This window comes from Hemiscyllium ocellatum, chromosome 24 (assembly GCF_020745735.1).
Source record: "Hemiscyllium ocellatum isolate sHemOce1 chromosome 24, sHemOce1.pat.X.cur, whole genome shotgun sequence".
Classification (NCBI taxonomy): Eukaryota; Metazoa; Chordata; class Chondrichthyes; order Orectolobiformes; family Hemiscylliidae; genus Hemiscyllium; species Hemiscyllium ocellatum.
The window spans coordinates 29021521-29044084 of record NC_083424.1 but is presented as its reverse complement, the minus strand read 5'-3'; the positions used below and the strand labels follow the sequence as shown (position 1 = coordinate 29044084).

Sequence of the window (22564 nt, the reverse complement as noted above, 5' to 3'; positions counted from 1 at the left end):
CCTGGGAACCCTCCAACCACAAGGAATGAATTCTGATTTCTCCAGTTTCCTCATTTCCCCTCCCCCCACCTTGTCTCAGTCGGTTCCCTCAACTCAGCACCGCCCTCCTAACCTGCAATCTTCTTCCTGACCTCTCCGCCCCCACCCCACTCTGGCCTATCACCCTCACCTTGACCTCCTTCCACCTATCACATCTCCATCGCCCCTGCCCCAAGTCCCTCCTCCCTACCTTTTATCTTAGCCTGCCTGGCACACTCTCCTCATTCCTGATGAAGGGCTCTGGCCCGAAACGTCGAATTTCCTGTTCCTTGGATGCTGCCTAACCTGCTGTGCTTTAACCAGCAACACATTTTCAGCTGAGTATCCCTAAGTGCAGTTTCCTTGCTGCAGCATAAGATGGTCATTTCTGGTGCAGCGCTGAATTGAAGAAGCCTACCACAAGTAGGATCAGTAATGTGCCTTGAAGATTCTTAGAAAGTGGCACATGTCAGGTGTCAATGTCCACGGATGTGTCTGGTGCCCATACAATGTGTCCCAGTGTCCAATTTGGAGATTGTTTGGAGCAAGCATTGAGTTGAATTTGCCACATTTCACGTTTCCATGGTACCTGGCAAACTCTGATTCACTCAGTGAATTTGAGAAAGATAGAGAACTTGGTATTAAAGAGCTGAGTTGGGCTGTCAGCAAGACATTTACCAAACAATCATCTCCTTTAACTGGCAACTTCCTTGTGGGAAAGTTACCATGCTGCTTGTGAAAAACATAAAAGACAGAACAAGATCCTTCTAATGTTTCGATGGCCCTGGCAAACTCTTTATCTGATTTTGCCACATATCTCACCATAGCCATGTTGCTCAGCTCCCTATAAAATTCAACTTTATAGTTTAATAATAGTTCAATGGCTATGAAGTATTTTGTGATCTACTGAAGAAGTGAATTTGCGATATAAACGCAAGATCTTTCTTTTTAGGCAAGAGAGATTTTTGATTTAAACTACGTTTATGATATGCAGTCAGATTGTGGTGTGTGAGGATTAACTCACAAAGTATTAGCACTTTTTTTTGTACAGAGGGAAAGACTGCTGTCATTTAGACAATGGGGAACTAACTATCTCAATAGGTTCCCTTGATTCAAATAGTTCAGTCATCAAAACCATTATGCTGATAAGATTGAGGCAAACACAAACAGATGATTTCAGCATGCTGGGATAACTGATATGTTAAGCTAATTATGTGCAAGCACAGCAGATCTTCTCTTGGAGAAATTCAATCCTAAATTGACATGAGTTGATTTTACTGGCAATACCAGTGGTCAACCCTGAGGTAGGCAGGGACTCAGAGCTTAGTCTCCCAATTTCTTGCCCAGAAAAGTAGAGGAACATATATCCAGCCATGGAAGCCTATAAAGAATAACAGAGACAAATAAGCTCTTAATAAGTCATTGTGCTGTCACTGAACCTCATCAAGATGGTGATCAATAGACTTCTAGATATTGATGAAATCAAGGATATCAGAAAACATAAGAAAATAGCATTGCAGTAGGAAAATCAACCATGATTTAGTTGAATGAGGAGCAGGATAGAGGGCTTGAATGTGCCATCCCTGTTCCTATTTATAAAGATAGGCCCCTGTAAGAACAACCTACCCTATGTCCAGTCTCTCAATCAGGCACTGATTGAAGGATCCCTGCTACCCAGTACACTGAGGGGGAAAGTTGTCTGCAGAATTAATCCCAGCAGTAATAGGATAATGTTCCTAAGTAGTTCTCAATTTCCTATTAAAGACCTTACTTGACAGTCGACAATGGATCTTCCACATCAACCCCCCAGGCTTAAATCGTTTCTTGGGATCTTGAATGAAAACTGTTTTTTAAAAGTTAGTCCATCATAAAACCACAGATGGAGTGAATCATTACTTCTAGGAGGCTAAGGAGGCTCAAGCTGATTGGCTGTTTAGACCGTCAGTCAGGATTGTGAGTCTGCAAGGTACTCTATCCCAGGTATATATCAATCCACATGACAAGCAAATTGGTCAAGAATTGCTGTTGTTCAGAAAAACGGCAATCATTGGTCAAGGAGGTCATACCAGATTGATCAGAAACTGCTTGGTTCAGTCCAGACAAATAAACACACAGACATGCACATATGCTGATCGAAGACAAATCCTCCTCCCTTCCTTCTCCCCAAAATCTGGACACACTTTGGGTCAGAAAAGAGGGAACACCTCACTTTTTTATGTATTTCATAGGCCACCTCGGAATGTGTGCTATCATAGGTGAACACAATTTTAACCCAACTCCTTTGCATGGTCTCGGTCTCCCTTCCTGGTGGACTACCTGTAGTTTGTCTCTCTCTCTCTAGTTTAGCTTCTTAAGTGAAAAGGCAAAAATATTATTATATTAGCTACGCCATTTGGCATTTTTAAATGATATTTTTTATGAATTCCTTGTGTTTAAAATGATTAAATTATTGTTTTACCATTAATTTTCATTTGTTCAGCAAGTTGTTATATTTTCTTCATACCTTAACTTGTTTTAAAATTCATGTTTAATGTTGTGTTAAACCAAATCTCAGGTAGTTGCTTCTCAGTTATTTGGTGGAGAGGTATGAGAGGGTCAAAAGAAATCTGTTTGGTTTTTAGGAGGGTTGGTGAAAGGGGTTATTTTTCTCCAACAGAAAAATAAGTGTCAGAAATGTTCAAAAAATCTGGTAGCTTCTGTGCAGAGAGAGGCAGAAGCCATTGGAACTAGCACCGACCATGGGGTTGAAGTGTTGATTCTGTTTCTCTCTTCATGGATGTTGAATGGCCTGCTGTATACTTCTATACCTCCAGTACTTTGTTGTACTGTAGTATTTTCCAGCTTGTCACTTGTAAGTTTCAATTTACACTGAGAAAATACTTCTAATTCAATATAAAGTGTTATTTTTCTATCAAAAAGTCTTTTGATGTTCCTGTTCAGATATTGCATATATGTTCAGATATGTTCAAAGAAATGGTACACAGTATGAATGACAAAGTTTTGCGTAATGGACTGACAAAGCAATGATTGTAAAATATATCATACTGAAACCTGAGCTTCTAATGAGCTTTATCAACATATACATACAGTCCAAAAGCAATGTAGTTTATCAAGCCTACATAAGGCATTTCAAACCCACTGTGACTATAGTTCTCAATTCTGAACACATGGCAATGTAAGCAGTGGTGAAAGAAATTAGCAGCCCAGAAATCAAAACCCAATGTTAGCTGACTGGCTGAGGTCTTTAATTGGCCATTAATCTCTGCTCTATGGACTGTCTTCCACCTTTCCTGCTCTAGATTTAATCGGTGGGTATCTTGAAGGTCTTCATTTTCCCATCAGATTCCAGCCCACTGTCAGCTGAGAGATGGGGGTGAGAAGAGTATTGCTTTAAATTCAAGGAACTTTCATAAAAATGTGGAATGCTTTGTAATGTAACATTTCTCAGCACCAGAGGGAGGGGTGGCATAGGCCGATAGAATCAGCCAGCAAATCTGTGATAAGATGGAAGGCAGGAATGATTAAATGATAAGTGGGGCAAAAATGGAAATTGAAAAACAAAGGATGTAAATTTTAAAACTTTAATGCCCAACTTTAAACCATCAATATAGATAAAGAAAATCAATGTCCTTTCATTGATTCTTATGTCAATTGACTATAGAGTGTCCTTATATCTCATACCTTTCCTATCTTTTATCAGATATTAGGCTCCCCCATTGTGACAGCAGCAGCTTCTGCTGGCAATTCTGTGATTGCTACTTACACTCGGGCTTGAGATACTTTTTTTTATATTTGACCCATTATGTATGGAGATTTTAAAAAAGATGAGAACCACAAATTTATGTTTACAGAATACAACACTTACAAATGATTAGAATATGAAGGGAAACTAAAGTTCCTATTTTAAATATCAGTATAATAAAAAGAACTACGAAAGGGGTCCAATTTCAGAAGACACAGTCTCAGAATTGCTACAGCGCAAAGGAAGTCATTAATCTCATCATGCCTACACCACCGCTTCAAGCAAATATCATTACCTAGTGCAAATCTCCTGCTTTGGCCCCACATTCCTGCACAACATTTCTATCTACATAATCATCCAGTGTCCTCTTGAAACCTCAATTGAACTCACCTCCACCACATTTTCAGGCAGTGCATTCCAGGTTCTATTCCATTGCGTAACAGAAACTGCAGACAAACCCAGAAATCTCAAATCCCATCCCAAAAGATAGTACTTCCCATTTTTGAGAATTGAGCAGTTTGCATTTTGTGCAGATGCAGTTCACAAAGGACGTTGGTCATTTAAATCACCATCTGCCTCCACCACAGTGTAAAACCCAACCTTAATTATGCAGAATTGACCTGGTAAGACCAGGTCTGAGCTTTGTACATTTCTTTGGATAGACAGAGTACCCCTTTGAAGATGTGTCCCTTTAGATATCAGCCTGGGGCACCTTTGGGATTAGTCACATACCCTTTATGGGAGTTGACATGCTCTTTGGAATTGCTAAAAGTAGGTATGACTGTTTTTAAATTGTGACCAACCCCATTCACTGTCAAGCTTCTGGGAACTGTTCAACAAACCTGTCAAACCTATCAAGATGACCTTCAATTGTGTGAATGGGGACAGTCAAAGGCTACTCTCAAGGGCATTTAAATGTCCTACCCTTTAAATCTTTGAAAACAAAATGTCTGAAGAAATCAGTACTTGCTCTTTCATCCTGTCTGCTGATGGTAAGCCTGAGGGGCGACATGGTGCCTCAATGGTTAGCACTGTTGCTTCACAGCAAGAGGGACCCGGGTTCAATTCCACCCTTGGGCGACTGTTGAGTTTGCACTTTCTTCCCATATCTGCATGGGTTTCCTTTGGATGCTCCAGTTTCCTCCCATAGTCCAGAAATGTGCAGGTTAGGTGGATTAGTGATGGGGAATGCAGGGTTACAAGGATAGAGTTGGGAAGTAGATGCAGGTAGGATGCTGTTCAAAGGGTCGGGGTGAACTCGATGGGCTGAATGGCCTGCTTCCACACTTATAGGGATTCTATGAATTCTGTTACTGTATTACTGCTGCATGAATGATATTGCAACCATCCATTAGCATAGTAAAGTGCATAATATGATTGACATCTCAGGATGGTGATAGACCAATAGTAGTCATTGTAGGCTGATGAAGTTGAAGGAATATATATGGAGCAAATGGGTTTTTATGAAAGGGAACACTTTTTTTTAATACAGTGAAGTCTTCAATAGATACAATTTGAATTTATAGAACTTCTATTTTCTATTTCTTTGATGTATGCAGCTTGAGGACTTCTATTGAGACAATATGGCAGGTTTAGGCCGAAGGATGATAAGAACATGGGCTGGCATGACTTGCAACCACGTTGTCATAGGGACTATAAAGAGTCATGGACAGGGAGCATAGACTCACATGAAGGATATGAACAATTATGTGGATGGGTACAAGGGTATAGACTGGCATGGAGACCATTAGGAGTTATGGGATGGATGCAGGGTCATACTTTGACAGGGAATGAGAGGTTACGGTATTGGTTACAGGACATGAGGTACAATGAGTTGGGGGAGTATGTGGAGGATGAGGGCTGGAGGGATGTTTTCTGTTTAATTCTTTAGAGAAAGAAACTTTGAACAGTAACCAGGTCTCAAGGCATGCTTCCACCCTGCTCATCTCCACACATTCTGGATTAGTGGTGCTGGAAAAGCACAGCAGTTCAGGCAGCGTCCGAGGAGCAGTAAAATCGACGTTTCGGGCAAAAGCCTTTCATCAGGTATACAGGCAGAGAGCCTGAAGGGTGGAGAGATAAATGAGAGGAGGGTGGGGGTGGGGAGAAAATAGCATAGAGTACAATAGGTGAGTTGGGGTGGGGATGAAGGTGATAGGTCAGGGAGGAGGGTGGAGTGGATAGGAGGAAAAGAAGATAGGCAGGTAAGACAAGTCATTGGGACAGTGCTGAGCTGGACGTTTGGAACTCCCCCAACTCATCCATTGTACCTCATGTCCTCACCTTCATCCCACCCCCATCCACCCATTGTACTCTTTGTTACCTTCCCCCACCCTCCTCTGACCTATCACCTTGATCCTCACCCCCACTCACCTATTGTACTCTATGCTACTTTCTCCCCACTCCCACCCTCCTCTCATTTATCTCTCCACCCTTCAGGCACTCTGCCTGTATTCCTGATGAAAGGCTTTTGCCCGAAACGTCGATTTTACTGCTCCTCGGACGCTGCCTGAACTGCTGTGTTTTTCCAGCACCACTAATCCAGAATCAGGTTTCCAGCATCTGCAGTCATTGTTTTTACCTCATCTCCACACGTGGCAACCTCATCACTACCTCTGGGGTTGCTATTCTTACTCCTAATAATTGCCCAGACACTATAAAGCTATACATGCTTCAAATGCCATGCCCTAACAAAAATATATTTGGTTTTTTTAGAATCTGATTTTTTTTGCAAATCAAGAGAAATCCAGAAATATCATTACCATAAATAATTCTCCATCTCTTCCACCTTCCAATAAGCCATAGAATGGAATCAATTCCTCTCCTCCTAGTGCAGTTACTGCTTCATGGGCTCTTCAATATCAGAAAATAGATCATTTATTTCCTTACCTCTACATTTAACATTCTAATGACACAGTGTATAATGAAACAAGAGCATTGAATGTTCAATTATTGCAAAGATAGTTAATGGCCCCAAAATCAAAATTTTTGTTAGTTCTTGCTCTATTAAAGAACTTTATGCTATCTTGCTCAGTCATGTAGACCAGGAAGGATTCCAAGTTTTGTGGAGGTTAGCAATTTCATCAAAGAAGATTAATAAACTTACAATTGTTCCCCAATTTTTGTGCACTTTCAAATAATATAGAATGGAAATTGTGAGTGAACATTAAGGTCAGTGGTAGTGCTCTCATTATTACACTAAATAATGTTACCAATGGTCTCCACCTAGGCTGGTGACTTCAAAAACAATCTGAGCTTCAGAAACTGACTGAAAGGAAAGTACAGTATGATTTCACGCTTTAAGACATTTATTGTAATACACAAACTAAAAGCACCTAAACACCAAAATGAGGGAGCCGAAAATGTGTTGCTGGAAAAACGCAGCAGGTCAGGCAGCATCCAAGGAGCAGGAGAATCGAAGTTTCAGGCATGAGCCCTTCTTCAGGAATTCCTGAAGAAGGACTCATGCCCGAAATGTCGATTCTCCTGTTCCTTGGATGCTGCCTGACCTGCTGCGCTTTTCCAGCAACACATTTTCAGCTCTGATCTCCAGCATCTGCAGTCCTCACTTTCTCCACCAAAATGAGGGAACAAACTTGTCTCTTCAATCTGAGCACAAGTTCTCATCCTCATTCTGAGTGGTTAACAATAAGGTCAGTATTTTCTCTACTTCTGGCTAGCTCTATCTCCTGCTTTCTGTCTCTCAGATAGATGACTGCTGACTGATTTGTATCTATGAACCTCAAGGATATCTTACCCGGCAACTTGATACCACAACTGAATTGAATTGAATTGGATTAATTTATTGTTGTATGTATACCCATGAGTACAGTGAAAAGTTTACAAGTCACCAATTAAGGCACAATCTTAGGTACAAAGACACCTAGATACAGGGTCTTGGTATAAAGCAAAAAAATAAAGAAAACAATGTAAAATGTGAAACATTACAGTCCTTCTTACTAAAAACTTACTAAAAACTAAAAGCAAAGCAAATACAGTTAACAATTCAACAGAACAGTCTGTAGGTGCCTGGCCATGCTGGGTGACTCCGAGGGAAAAGTGGCTACTGCAGATGCTGGAGATGAGAGTCAAGATTAGAATGGTGCTGAAGAAGCACAGTAGGTCAGGCAGCATCCGAGAAGCAGGAAAATCAACGTTTCAGGCAGGAGCCCTTCATCAGGAATGAAGCTGGGAGCCTCATGGGTGGAGAGATAAATGGGAGGGGGGTGGGGCTGGGGAGAAGGTAGCTCAGAATGCAATAGGTGGATGGAGGTGGGGATAAAGGTGAGGGTGGAGAGGATAGGTGGGAAGGAAGATTAGCAGGTAGGACATGTCATGAGGATGATGCTGAACTTTCAGTTTGGAACCGGGGTAAGGTGAGGGGAGAGGAAATGAGGAAACTGGGGGAGTCCACATTGCTGCCCTGGGGTTGAATTGTTCCGAGGCGGAAGATGAGGCATTCTTTCTCCAGGTATAGGGTGGTGAGGGAGAGGCGTCAGAGGAGGCCTAGGACCTGCATATCTTCAGCAGAGTAGGAGGGGGAGTTGAAATGTTCAGCCACGGAGCGGTGAGGTTGATTGGTGAGGGTGTCCTGGTGATGTTCTCTAAAGAAGGCGTCAGTCTCCCCAGTGTAAAGGAGACCGCATTGGGAGCAACGGATACAATAAAGACATTGGTGGAAGTGCAGGTGATGGATGTGGAAGGCTCCATTGGGTCCTTGGATGGAGGTGAGGGAGGAGGTGTGGGCGCAGGTTTTACAATTCCTGCGGTGGCAGGGGAAGATGCCAGGAGAGAATGACTGAATCGGTCCCACCTCGTGCTCCCACAAGGAAGTTGAACAGTTCATCAACTTCACCAACACATTCCACCCCGACCTTAAATTCACCTGGACCATCTCTGACACCTCCCTCCCCTTCCTGGACCTTTCCATGTCGATCAACAGTGACTGACTCAACACTGACATTTTGTACAAACCCACCGACTCCCACAGCTACCTGGATTACACCTCATCCCACCCTACCTCTTGCAAAAATGCTATCCCATATTCCCAATTCCTCTGCCTCCACCGTATCTGCTCCCAGGAGGACCAGTTCCACCACAGAACATACCAGATGGCTTCCTTCTTTAGAGACCGTAATTTCCCCTCCCACGTGGTTAAAGATGCCCTCCAACGCATCTCATCCACTTCCCGTACCTCCGCCCTCAAACACAACAAGGACAGAACCACCCCGGGTCCTCACTTTCCATCCCACCAACCTTCACATAAACCGCATCATCCGCCAACATTTCCACCACCTGCAAATGGACCCCACCACCAGGATATATTTCCCTCCCCACCCCTACCACTTTCCACAAATACCATTCCCTCCGTGACTAGCTGGCCAGGTCCGCGTCCCCCAACACCTCACCCTCCCCTCCCGGCACCTTCTCCTGCCACCACAGGAATTGCAAAACCTGCGCCCACACCTCCTCCCTCACCTCCATCCAAGGCCCTAAAGGAGCCTTCCACATCCATCAAAGTTTCACCTGCACTTCCACAAATATCATTTATTGCATCCATTGCTCCCGATGCGGTCTCCTTTCATTGGGGAGACTTGACGCCTTCTCGCAGAGCGCTTCAGGGAACACCTCCGTGACACCCGTGCCAAGCAACTGCACCACCCATGGCCAAACATTTCACCTCCCCCTCCCATTCTGCCAAGGGCATGCAGGTACTGGGTCTCCTCCAATGCCGCTCCCTCACTACCCAACGCCTGGAGGAAGAACACCTCATCTTCCACCTTAGCACACTTCAACCCCAGGGCATCAACATAGACTTCACCAGTTTCCTCATTTCCACTCCCCCCCACCTTACCCAGTTCCAATCTGCCAGTTCAGCACCATCCTCATGACCTGACCTACCTGCTAATCTTCCTTCCCACCTATCTGCTCCACCCTCCTCTCCGACCTAGCACCTTCACCACACCTCCATTCACCTACTGCACTCTTAGCTACCTTCACCTCAGCCCAACCCCCCCACGTCCCATTTATTTCTCCACCTCGGAGGCTCCTGGCCTCATTCCTGATGAAGAGCTCCTGCCCGAAACGTCAATTTTCCTGCTCCTTGGGTGACACTCCTCACAAGGGTTCAACCTCCCCTGCTCCAGCCTCAACCTCAGCCCCATCACTGCCCTAAACTGCTTGCTCTCGTCACCTTGCAGCCTATTCCTACTTCCGTCACCATCTCTTGCTGTCTGTTCTCACTGCCTTGCAACCTGTTCCTGCTCCCACTGCCACCCCCCTGTGCTGCGTGTTCTCACTGCCTTGCAGTCTGTACCTGCTCCCACTTCCACACCCCATGCTGCGTGTTCTCACTGCCTTGCAGTCTGTACCTGCTCCCACTTCCACACCTGGGGCTGCCTGTTCCCACTCCCACTGCCACCCCCGTGCTGCCTGTTCTCACTGCCTTGCAGTCTGTACCTGCTCCCACTTCCACACCCCATGCTGCCTGTTCTCACTGTCTTGTAGTCTGTTCCTGCTCCCACTGCCACCCCCTGTGCTGCCTGTTCTCACTGCCTTGCAGCCTGTTCCTGCTCCCACTGCCACTCCCCCGTGCTGCCTGTTCTCACTGCCTTGCAGCCTGTTCCTGCTCCCACTGCCCATCCCCCGCGCTGCCTGTTCTCACTGCCTTGCAGTCTGTACCTGCTCCCACTTCCACACCCCGGGCTGCCTGTTCCCACTCCCACTGCCACCCCCATGCTGCCTGTTCTCACTGCCTTGCAGTCTGTACCTGCTCCTACTTCCACACCCCATGCTGCCTGTTCTCACTGTCTTGTAGTCTGTTCCCACTCCCACTGCCACCCCCGTGCTGCCTGTTCTCACTGCCTTGCAGTCTGTACCTGCTCCCACTTCCACACCCCATGCTGCCTGTTCTCACTCCCACTGCCACCCCCATGCTGCCTGTTCTCACTGCCTTGCAGTCTGTACCTGCTCCCACTTCCACACCCCATGCTGCCTGTTCTCACTGTCTTGTAGTCTGTTCCCACTCCCACTGCCACCCCCGTGCTGCCTGTTCTCACTGCCTTGCAGTCTGTACCTGCTCCCACTTCCACACCCCATGCTGCCTGTTCTCACTGTCTTGTAGTCTGTTCCTGCTCCCACTGCCACCCCCTGTGCTGCCTGTTCTCACTGCCTTGCAGCCTGTTCCTGCTCCCACTGCCACTCCCCCGTGCTGCCTGTTCTCACTGCCTTGCAGCCTGTTCCTGCTCCCACTGCCCATCCCCCGCGCTGCCTGTTCTCACTGCCTTGCAGTCTGTACCTGCTCCCACTTCCACACCCCGGGCTGCCTGTTCCCACTCCCACTGCCACCCCCATGCTGCCTGTTCTCACTGTCTTGCAGTCTGTTCCTGCTCCCACTGCCATTCCCCCGTGCTGCCTGTTCTCACTGCCTTGCAGCCTGTTCCCACTCCCACTGCCATCTCCCGTGCTGCCTGATCTCACTGCCTTGCAGCCTGTTCCTGCTCCCACTGCCATCCCCCGCGCTGCCTGTTCTCACTGCCTTGCAGCCTGTTCCTGTTCCCACAGCTGCCCCAAGCTGCCTGCTTCTGCTCTTGCTTTCTACTGTTGGCTACCCCCCAAACGCAACTAACTGCAAGACAATATGTATTACATGGGCTTTGAGTTCAGAAAGTAATGCTAATTAGATTCTATAATTCCCAACTTGATTCCATCATACTATTAAATAAACAGTTAAAGTGTAACTATTTGTAAAGTCTTGCAATTCTCTAGATATGTGAGCATCTTGTACCTTTCCAATAGGTCTCCTTTGGATTGGCCCCACAGCAGCAAAGCCACCAGGCTTGTTGTTGGGCAGAATTCAGAGCATAGATTTGGGATTGAATTTAGAGTTGTTCAGATAATACTACTTTTACCTCTGAGTCACAAGGTTCAAGCCATAGCTCAGGGTTTGAATATAATATCAAGCTGTCCCACCATTGCAGTACCGAGGGACAGCTGCTCTGTCAAAGGTGCTGTCTTTCAAATGAGGGATTTATAAAAGGCCCCAAGCGCTTGCTTAAGTGAGTGTAAAAGATCACATGGCACTATTTCAAAGAACAGGGGAGGTATTATCCATTGGCTTGGCCAATAGTTATCACTCAAAAAAGATTTTTAGAAAATCATCTGGCCATTATCACAATTGTGATCATGAGAATTTTCTAATATTGGCTGCATTGTTTCCTACATTACTACAGTAGCTACACTTCAAAGAAGAAAGTGCTTCATTGGCTATAAAATATTTTGAGGAGTCTGGCAGTTATGTAAATAGCTATATAATTTTGAGAGCTATTGATAACGTTTTAATAGTTTTCCTGGATGTATATGCTTCACAAAGATGTTCAAGTAGCAAAATCAGGGAGGTGGTGGTAGCAATGTCACTGGACTAGCAATCCAGAGACCCAGGTTAATGTTCTGGGGACCTAGGCTCAAATCCTACACTGGCAAGTGATGAAATCTGAATTCAATGAATCTGGAATTAAAAGCTAGTTTAATGGTGTCCATGCAACCATTGTCGATTGTCATTCGCAAATGTCCTTTAGGGAAGGAAATCTGCTATCCCTATCTGGTCTGGCCCACATGTGATTCATGGCCCACAGCCTGACTGAATTTAACTGCCCTCTGAACTGGCCTACAGAACCAATCACCTTAAGGGCAACAAATTCTGTCCTTGTCAGCAAAGTCCACATTCTGCAGAGGAATTTTTTTTTAAAAGTTCCAGATTATTTCTCTGCAACAACATGCATTACAAGTGCAAGTCACTTTAGTACTACTTGAGAATAATGCTCCTTGAAAGAAAATCAGTCGTGTACTTACGCAAGATCAACTTTCCACATATGCACAGTACAATCATCTCCTCCTGCAGTGAATATATAAGAACCATCATTTGAACAGGCAATATTGGACACCATTGTTCCATGGCAGATGACTGCGCAGGCCTTGTGGGGGTTTCCATCCAGTGGCAGAGTTTGTAAACCCACCTAGGTAATAGTAAGAAAGATTTTTAGAATTTATAATTACATATGGTCATTACACAATCAGCAGAGCATTACACTTGTGCAACAATCCTCTATAGAGCCCAACCCACATTTCAAATATAAATACAGTGTAATTTATTCACTTAGTAATATTGGCCTGTGAACATTCATGGTGTCCAAAAATTCTCATGTCTTAACTTTAGTTGCAAATCAGTGGAAATCCCTGCAAAATCATGTAAATGGGCATTTTAGCCACTCCTTCTTCATGCCCCACCCCAAGACTCCTTCTCTGGGAATGTTGGCAATGTAGATCTCAGTGGACAAGAACACCTCGCAGAAAGATAATTCTTCATACGAGATTAGCAAATGAATCAACCAAAACAGCCTTCACCAATACACACAACTCTACTACCACTTCACATTCACATACACATAATTTCAATTGGAGTAACTGTACAACAGCCAGGAGTTGAATCTTAGGAAATTATTTGTGAACTGCAGAGACACTAAGTTCAATAGTCTGGCTGACTCGGCACAAAGAAAAATGTAAACCTCTGAATGGGACCTTCCTCACATGCAAGGAATTCCTTATACATTCCACATTACACAGACCACATTTCCAAAGAGCACACTTCCACATTATAAAGTCTTTGCAGAATTAATTTGGAAGCAGATAATTAAAAGCAAAGAAACATTACAAATAGTTTCTCTCACAAATTAGTGAAAACTGTGAAGCACATCACCACATTGTATTACTTTTTGGCACAGACGTTTTGTTGATGAGTGTGTACCTTATCATCCGTGATGTAGGCTAAATAACCAATTTTATTTTCCTTCCCATTTGAGAAAGGGAGAACTTCCATCTTTCTAACAGGAGATCCATACATTGGACTTAATACTGTCTTCCTAGAAAGAAAGGTAATAATGTGACAATAGAAGGAATTGCAGGATGTAATCAAAACAGGAGTTCAAATGTGCTCAAAGTTTTTTTAAAGTGTTGTAATCAAGCTCATACTAAACAAGAATGATTTGAAATGAAGAGAAAAGTTGACCTCTTCAGATCCTGAAAGGGCAAAGCAATTAGCTGAATAGGATTTATATAAGAATATGCATAAACATTTTTCCAAACGGTTATCAAAGAAGAGAGAGCTAAAAATAAAAACACAGACACAGAGTTAAAAGAAAGCATTAAAAAAAATAACTCAAGCAAAGAAAAGTCAAAAAGCTAATGCCTTGTTTGACAGATACTAGGATTGTGTAATGTAGAAAGAAGCTATTTAAAATTTATCATATAAGATGTTAAATCATATTGGAAAAGGAAAGTCAGAAAATCAATTTAGAAAATTTGAGGAAGAATAAAGGAGCTGCAGGTTAAAAATAATTAAGGAAAATTTAGGACCAATATCTGCAAAGACATCCAAACCTATTTTATTAATTCTTTGGTGGTGTATGAGCATGTGTGGCAAGTCAATACAGTATTTGTTTCCAAAAAAGAGAAAATGCTGGAAAATCTCAGCAAGTCTGGCAGCATCTGTAAGGAGAGAAAAGAGCTGACGTTTCGAGTCTAACTGACCCTTTGTCAAAGCTTTTATCTAATATTTGTTTCCATTGCTTGTTGCTTTTGAGGAGGATTTAGTGAGCTGCCTTCTCAAGTCACTGCATGCCATGAAGTGTAAATACATTCACAGTGATGTTGGGAAGGGAGTTTGATCTAGTGACAGTGAAGGAACGATGAATATAGTTCCAAGTTAGGATGGTGGTTCCCATGCATTTGAGGCCCTTGTGTCTCTGGGTGGTAATGGTTGTGGGTTTGAAAGTTGCTTTTGAATGATACTGGCAAGTTAATGTAGAGCATTTTGCAGATACCACACAGTTTCCACTTTGTGTGATTATGGTGATGGTGGAAATTAATAATTGTGAATGGTGTGCTGACTGGCTCTCTCCTGGATGCTGTCAACATTCTTGAGTATTGTTGAAGCTACATTCATACAAACGATGGACAGCATTCCACCATGTTCCTGACTTGTGCATTGTAGATGATGGACAGGCTTTGACAAGACATGGCACGGTGGCACAGTGGTTAGCATTGCTGCCTCACAGCGCCAGAGACCTGAGTTCAATTCCTGCCTCAGGCGACTGACTGTGTGGAATTTGCACATTCTCCTTGTGTCTGCGTGGGTTTCTCCCACAGTCCAAAAATGTGCAGGTTAGGTGAATTGGCCATGCTAAATTGTCCGTGTAGGGGAACGGGTCTGGGTGGGTTGCGCTTTGGTGGGTCAGTGTGGACTTGTTGGGCCGAAGGGCCTGTTTCCACACTGTAAGGAATCTAATTAGTGCCGAGAAAGATTTTTCAAGCCTCTGGCCTGTTCATGTAGTGACAGTATTTATGTAATTGGTCCAATTCAGTTTCTGATCAATAATAACTCCTAAAAATGTTGGAAGTGTTAACAGTCATGGGGAGATTTTGTTATTCCCCATGTTGCATATGATCATCACCAGCTACTTGAGTGCCACGAATGTCATCAGACAATGTCTCAATGTTGTCTAAGTCCACATGCAGGCATGGACTGCTTCAGTACCTGAGAAATCATAATGATACTGAACACTACTTAAAGTCAGCCAATGTCCCTACTTCTGACCTTATTTAAGAAACAATTGGCTCCACATGAGAGGATTTAGGGTCTTTATGGATTGAATAAAGATGGGTTGAAAGGCATTGTCATCCATTGAGTCACTAAAAATGTTGCAATTGCTTTGGATGTCATTGAAATACAGAAAAGACATTTCATGATTGATAACCCAGTCTAGCATCATTGTGCTATGCCATTTTAATTGCTGTCCTTCAGACTGAATTTGAAATTTTCTTACATTGTGATCACTATGCACAGAGGATCCTTAACTATGAAATCTAATAATCCCACCTCATTACACATTACTGAATAAACAGTTTCCAGGTTGTGGAACATACTGTACGAAGAGGCAATCCCTGATGCATTCTAGAAATTAGTCTTTATGTCAACCTTGCTCATTCAATTGGCAGATTTAAATCACCATTATATTTGTAGAACCCTTCTTACACACCTCCATCATTTGATGATTTATACCTTGTCCTACAGTAAGACAACTTGATGAGACCAATAGACCACTGTCACTTGTAACGTCTTTCTTTTGCCATTCTTTATTTTCACACAAACTAATTCCACATCATTGATCTTCTGCACCTATATCACTACTCATCACTACACTGTTTATCCTTTATTAGCAAAGCTAGCCCATCTCCTTTTTTGTCTATGCTTCTACAATTTTAAGTATCCTTGAATATTGAGTTCCTAGTGTTGGTCATCCTGTAACCACATCTCCACAGCAGTTATTATGTCACATTAATTTATTTCTATTTATGCTGTCAACTCATCAGTCCTGTTAAAAAAGCTGCATGCACTCAGATAGAGACCCTTAAGCTTTGGCCTTTTATTATTATTACTCTCTCTGCTTCTAATTTCTATTGAACTTCTCTTTGTACATTTTCTACCCTTTTGGTCACACTTTGATGATTGCTTCACCTCTTCACTACCTTGTACCTTTGCTCTCTCATTTCTTTGATTTTTTAAAAACTTGTCTTCAATTGAACCCTGACCCCACTAAGTCATTTAAAGCCTTACCTACAACTCTATTTAAACAATTTACCAGGTCACTGATCCTAGAATAATTCAAATAAAACTCTCTTTTCCCAGTACTAGTGCAGAGCCTCAAGGATTAGAACCTATTTCTCCCACTTGCAATGACCTCTTTAGTTTTATTTACCCTATGCCAATTAGTACGTGGTACAAGTTGTAATCCAGAGTTTATCCCTATTGTGGTTCTGCTTTATAATTTAGGTCTGAGCTGCTTGTAATCCCTCAGGAGAACATCATTCCTAATCCTATATGTGCCCTACCTATGCGACCGCAACAGTTGGATTCTTCCCCTCCTACCCCAAGTTGCTCTCCAACCCAGAAACTTTGGCACCAGGTAGGTAATACAACCTTCAGGACTCTCTGCATTTGTTGCAGATTACAAGGTCTATTCCCTTAATTATGCTTTCTTGTAATATGATCATATTTCTCTTTTCTCCACTATATTGTCTGTTCACTCATCCTCCCTGCCTTCGTCTGCACCTGGAGGAAGAAGTTCATACCCTGTTAGACAAGAGCAATGGCTGAGGCTCCTCCAAAGTTAAATTCGGCATTTCCGTACCTACCTCACTCAGTTACAAACCCCTACTCCTTATCATGGACCAAATTTGACATAATTAATCAAAAGGGTGTGATAGCCCTGAAGCACCATGTCCGGGTACCTCTTCCCTTTGCTGATGTGTCAGTGTTTGTAGCTCAATCTCCAGCTTTTTAATCTCCTGCCATCACCGCACTTCTCATGCAGGTCTGCTGTTCTCTTTATGAAGTTGCTGACCCGCTGTCTCATGTTGTCTGAGAAATGATTGATTCTGTTCTCTTTGCTGCTCTTTATGAAATCCACTGTCATACAGTCTTTAGAAAGCTCTGGCCCTCCCCTCTCTTGAGTAAAAAGTGAGGTCTGCAGATGCTGGAGATCAGAGCTGAAAATGTGTTGCTGGTTAAAGTACAGCAGGTCAGGCAGCATCACCTCCCCTCTCTTGCACTATTTCAGAAACACAGGCGTCTCCTTTCTCCTTTTCAGCTTGCCTCATGGTGATGTTGACTCGCTGCACACTCCTCTCAGCCTGCTTCACAGCAATGCTGATGTGCTACACACTCCTGTCAGTCCAGTTCACATCGATGCTGACTTGCACTTCTCCCAATCAATTATAAATGTTTCAAATTTCCGAGGGAGGCAGCAAGGAACCACATTTCTGTTACAACATTTTTGTTTGGAATAGCTAGAATTCAATTCTGCCAAACAAGTCAATTTACAGATTAATAAAATTTTGTAAACATTTATGATACTGTGTCCATGTGTTCTTTTAATTGTTATACGTTGGTGTTCAACAAAATTTTAAGCTGCAATTTTTTTATAATGTTATAGTTTATGGTTATCAAAAAGATTCAGAATAGGACAGCTGAAAGTGCATTGAAAAATAGCTGAAAGGATCTAGAATAATTCAAAATGTTCAAAACAAACCTGAACACAATGATGTAGTTATTCTTTTATTAAATGCATTTAAAAGATTAGTGTTTTGAAGGAAAATGTATACCTTTTGTGAATAAATGGATTGCACATACCTGCACATTTTGGTAGTGGCATTGTAAAGTTTTAACTTATACTGGTTGTTGGCGGTGACAATGAAGCTCTCTTTACTGATTGGTGGGTACCAGGTCATGCACGTGGGGATAGCACTTTGTTCTATTCTTTCGCTACTTAATATCCGCAGATCATCCACAGTACTGGAAGCCAGGTTGTACTCCACCTGAGGAATAAAAGTGGGATTTTATTAAATTCAATTTAGATAATGGTGACCACTTTTTAATTTTTTTGAATGAGAAAATATTTTGTAAGGTCCGTGGTAACAAACATAAAGCCAAGAAAATTAAATAAGTAAAGCACAATTACAAGAGCCCAGCAAAAAATCATGGAAAGACTAAATTGTACAGTGAAGAATAATCAATAAATTATGCAAAGCTATTAGTATCAGAAGAAAATAACTAATCACTTGAAGTAAGAGCTACAGAGTTTTAATGTACATTGCTTCCTTTTGTCATGAATGATGTTGTCCTTCATGCTTTGGACCTGGTAGTGCAATTGCAATATTGCTTGTTTGCTTTACCCCTTGCTAATTAATAGGTGATTATTTTCAGCTAACTCAGGCATTTAAATGAATTTTAGGTTTGGATTATTTTGAATTATGAATTACATCAAATGAATGGATTTTTAATGCATTAATTGAGTCTGTCCAAGCTAAAAATAAACACAGTAACTTACCAGAACTCTGTCCTCTCCAAAAGACAATAACCTTGGTTGATTACTATCCAAATATGTCCCAAATGTGAGACTTCGAATCTGCTTAAAGTGTGCATTTTGCCTTCCTAAATATTGCCAAGATTTATCCTTTAACATGAACACCGTTACTGTGGTTTTACTGTCCTGCAACAAAAGAATCATTACAAGAACTACTATACAAAGCAAGACATATAGATTCCAGATGGGACACAGGGCAAAGGTTAACTTTCCCGGAGATGTTGAGTATACAGGCATGAAACAAAAATAAGATTCTCACCGTTGAGTTCAACTGTCACAATTAAATAATTCCTCTTTAGGTGGCAAGATTAATTTCTCACCATTTGTTTGTGAGAAGCCTCTATACAAGTCATAGAGTCATACAGATGTACAGCATCGAAACAGACCCTTCTGTCCAACTTGTTCATGCCAACCAGATATCCTAAATTAATCTAGTCCCATTTGCCAGCACTTAGCCCATATCTCTTTAAACCTTCCACCACTTCCTCTGGCAGCTCATTCTATACATGCACCACCGTCTGCGTGAAAACATTGCTCCTTAGTCCCTTTTAAACCTTTCTCCTTTCACCTTAAACCTATGCACTCTAATTCTGAACTTGCCCATCCCAGGGAGAAGACCTTATCTATTTACCCCATCCATGCTCTTTAAGATTTTATAAATCTCTATAAGGTCACTCCTCAGCCTCAGACGCTCCAGGGAAAACAGCCCCAGCCTATTCAGTCTCTCTTTATAGCTCAAACCCTCCAACCTTGGCCATGATTTGGAGATGCTGGTGTTGGACTGGGGTGTACAAAGTTAAAAATCACACAAGCTGAAAATGTGTTGCTGGAAAAGCGCAGCAGGTCAGGCAGCATCCAAGGAACAGGAGATTCGACATTTCGGGCATAAGCCCTTCTTCAGGAAAATTCAAGGAACAGGAGATTCGATGTTTCGGGCATGAGGCTTATGCCCAAAACGTCGAATCCCCTGCTCCTTGGATGCTGCCTGACCTGCTGAGCTTTTCCAGCAACGCATTTTCAGCTCTGATCTCCAGCATCTGCAGACCTCACTTTCTCCTCGAAGATGTTTCTTTTCCCTAGGATTGGGGAATCCAGAACTAGATGACATAGGTTTAGGGTGAGAAGGGAAAGCTTTAAAAGGGGCATAAGGGGCAATTTTTTCACACAGAGGGTGGTGTGTTAATGGAATGAGCTGCCAGAGAAAGTGGTGGAGGCTGATACAATTATGACATTTAAAAGTCAGGTGGATGGGTATATGAATAGGAAGGGTTGAGAGGGATATGGAGCAAGAGCTGGCAAATGGGACTAGATTAGGAAAGGATATCTAGTCAGCGTGGACGAGTCAGACCGAAGGGTTTGTTTCCATGCTGTTCGTCTCTATGATTCAAAGTGTCTTTGATAGCTACAAAGCAAAAGCCTTGTATCTAATTATGGGACAGAGGGCTGCCTGATAATAATGCTGGGTACACCAAAGGTTCCATTTCTAGTATTAATGTACTTCATGTTACTGAGCTAACATTTTCAGCTCTGATCTCCAGCATCTGCAGACCTCACTTTCTCCTTAAAAATCACACAACACCAGGTTATAGTCCAACAGGTTTAATTGGAAGCACTAGTTTTCGGAGCATTGCTCCTTCATCAGGTGATAGTGGGGGGCTCAATCCTAACACACAGAATTTATAGCAAAAATTTACAGTGTGATGAAACTGAAATTATACATTGAAAAATTGATTGTTAAGTCTTTCATCATGATAGTTTCACTTCTTTCATGTCTAAATCTCAAAACTTTTTTTTGAAAGGTTGCATTCTCAGGTTAGCTGTTAACAATGCTGATAGCTCGAGAATATGTTGAAGGTGTTGGCCCCCTGTGTTCTCTGTCTATGCCATAATGTTTAGATAGATTCTAATCGAAAAAGTTATACATCAGAGTTTTACATTAATTCATGCAGTTTTTGAGCAAAGTATAATGTAACCCTGCAAGTACAAATTCACCCCACAAAATATATGTGTGCATGTAGGTCTTTGTGTGTGTGTGTGTGTGTGTGTGTGCACGCGTGCATGTGTCTGTTAATGGGACCCTATATGAGAATCTCTCCGGCTATGTTGAAGGCATCTTGAAACTTACTGTACAGAGGATCCCCAGCTTCTGTCGCGACACTACGGATTTCTTACAGAAACTCAGCACCCAAGAACCAGTCGAACCGGGAACATTCCTCGTCACAATGGACGTTTCCGCACTCTACACCAGCATCCCCCACAATGATGGCATCGAGGCAACAGCCTCAGTACTCAACACCAACAACTGCCAATTTCCAAACACCATCCTACAACTCATCCACGTTATCCTTGATTACAATGTCTTCACCTTTGACAACTAGTTCTTCATCCAGACACAAGGAACAGCCATGGGGACCAAATTTGCACCCCAATATGCCAACATTTTTATGCACATGTTCGAACAAGACTTCTTTTCTATGCAGGACCTCCAACCAACACTATATACCAGGTACATTGACGACATTTTCTTCCTCTGGACCCATGGTGAGGAGTCACTGATAAAACTACACAGTGACATCAACAAGTTTCATCCCACCATCAAACACACCATGGGCTATTCTCGACTATCTGTCTCATTCTTGGACACAAGCATCTCCATCAAGGATGGACACCTCAGCACCACACTCTACCACAAACCCACAGGCAACCTCACAATGCTACACTTCTCCAGCTTCCACCCAAAACATATTAAAACAGCCATCCCCTATGGACCAGCCCTAAGCATACACCGGATCTGCTCAGATGAGGAGGAATGTGACGGACACCTGGAAGTACTCAGGGATGCCCTCACAAGAACGGGGTACAATACCCAACTCATCGACCGCCAGTTCCGATGTGCCACAGCAAGGAACCATAATGACCTCCTCAGGAGACAGACACATGCTGCAACTCTTCGTTGTTCAGTATTTTCCAGGTGCTGAAAAACTACACATGTTCTTCGTGACCTGCAACACATTATCAATGAGGATGAGCACCTCACCAAGACCTTCCCCACACCTCCACTATTTGCCTTTAAACAACCGCCAAACCTCAAACAGTTCGTTGCTTGTAGGAAGATGCCCGGCTGTCAGGACAACTCCATACAACCCTGTCAGGGTAGGTGCTGCAAGACGTGTCAGAGTGTGGACACAGATACCACCATTACGCTTGGGGACACCTCCCACCTTGTACATGACAGGTACTCATGTGACTCAGCCAACATTGTCTATCTTATATGTTGCAGGCCCTGAGGCATGGTACATTGGGGAAACCGACAAAGGCTACAACAATGGATGAATGGGCACCGCACAACAATCAACAATCACTTCAGTGGTCCAGGACATTCAGCCTCGGACCTACGGGTGACCATCCTCCAAGGAGGACTTCGGGACAGGCAGCAGAGGAAAGTGGCCGAGCAGAGGCTGATAGCTAAGTTCGGTACCCATAGGGAGGGCCTCAACCGGGACCTTAGGTTCATGTCACACTACAGGTGACCACCATTGCACTATACACACACACACACACACACACACACAGATACTCCTACACACATACACATGGACATACATACACACAGACACGCACACAGACACCCACACACACCATTACAGACACACACACTCCCACACTCACACATGCACTCCCTCACAGACTTAAGACACTGTACACTCACTACACACATACATAGATTTTCTCACACTCACGATCCCCAACCTAGCTATCACCATTGTTAACAACTAACCTGAGAATGCAACTTTTTAAAAAAAGATTTTGTGATTTACACATGAAA

At 43.1% G+C, this 22564-nt stretch overlaps 1 protein-coding gene across 1 annotated transcript in view; it reads right to left on the bottom strand.

Annotated features, from left to right (window-relative positions):
• cfap251 (cilia and flagella associated protein 251) overlaps nt 1-22564 on the bottom strand; it is an 83774-nt gene that overhangs the window by 10938 nt on the left and 50272 nt on the right. The window contains exons 14-18 of the mRNA XM_060844143.1: nt 18703-18864; nt 18006-18190; nt 13563-13677; nt 12611-12774; nt 6523-6613 (exon numbers count right to left, since the gene is read on the bottom strand). Of these exons, the coding sequence (XP_060700126.1) occupies nt 6523-6613; nt 12611-12774; nt 13563-13677; nt 18006-18190; nt 18703-18864 (717 nt within the window). The remainder of the gene's footprint in view (nt 1-6522; nt 6614-12610; nt 12775-13562; nt 13678-18005; nt 18191-18702; nt 18865-22564) is intronic.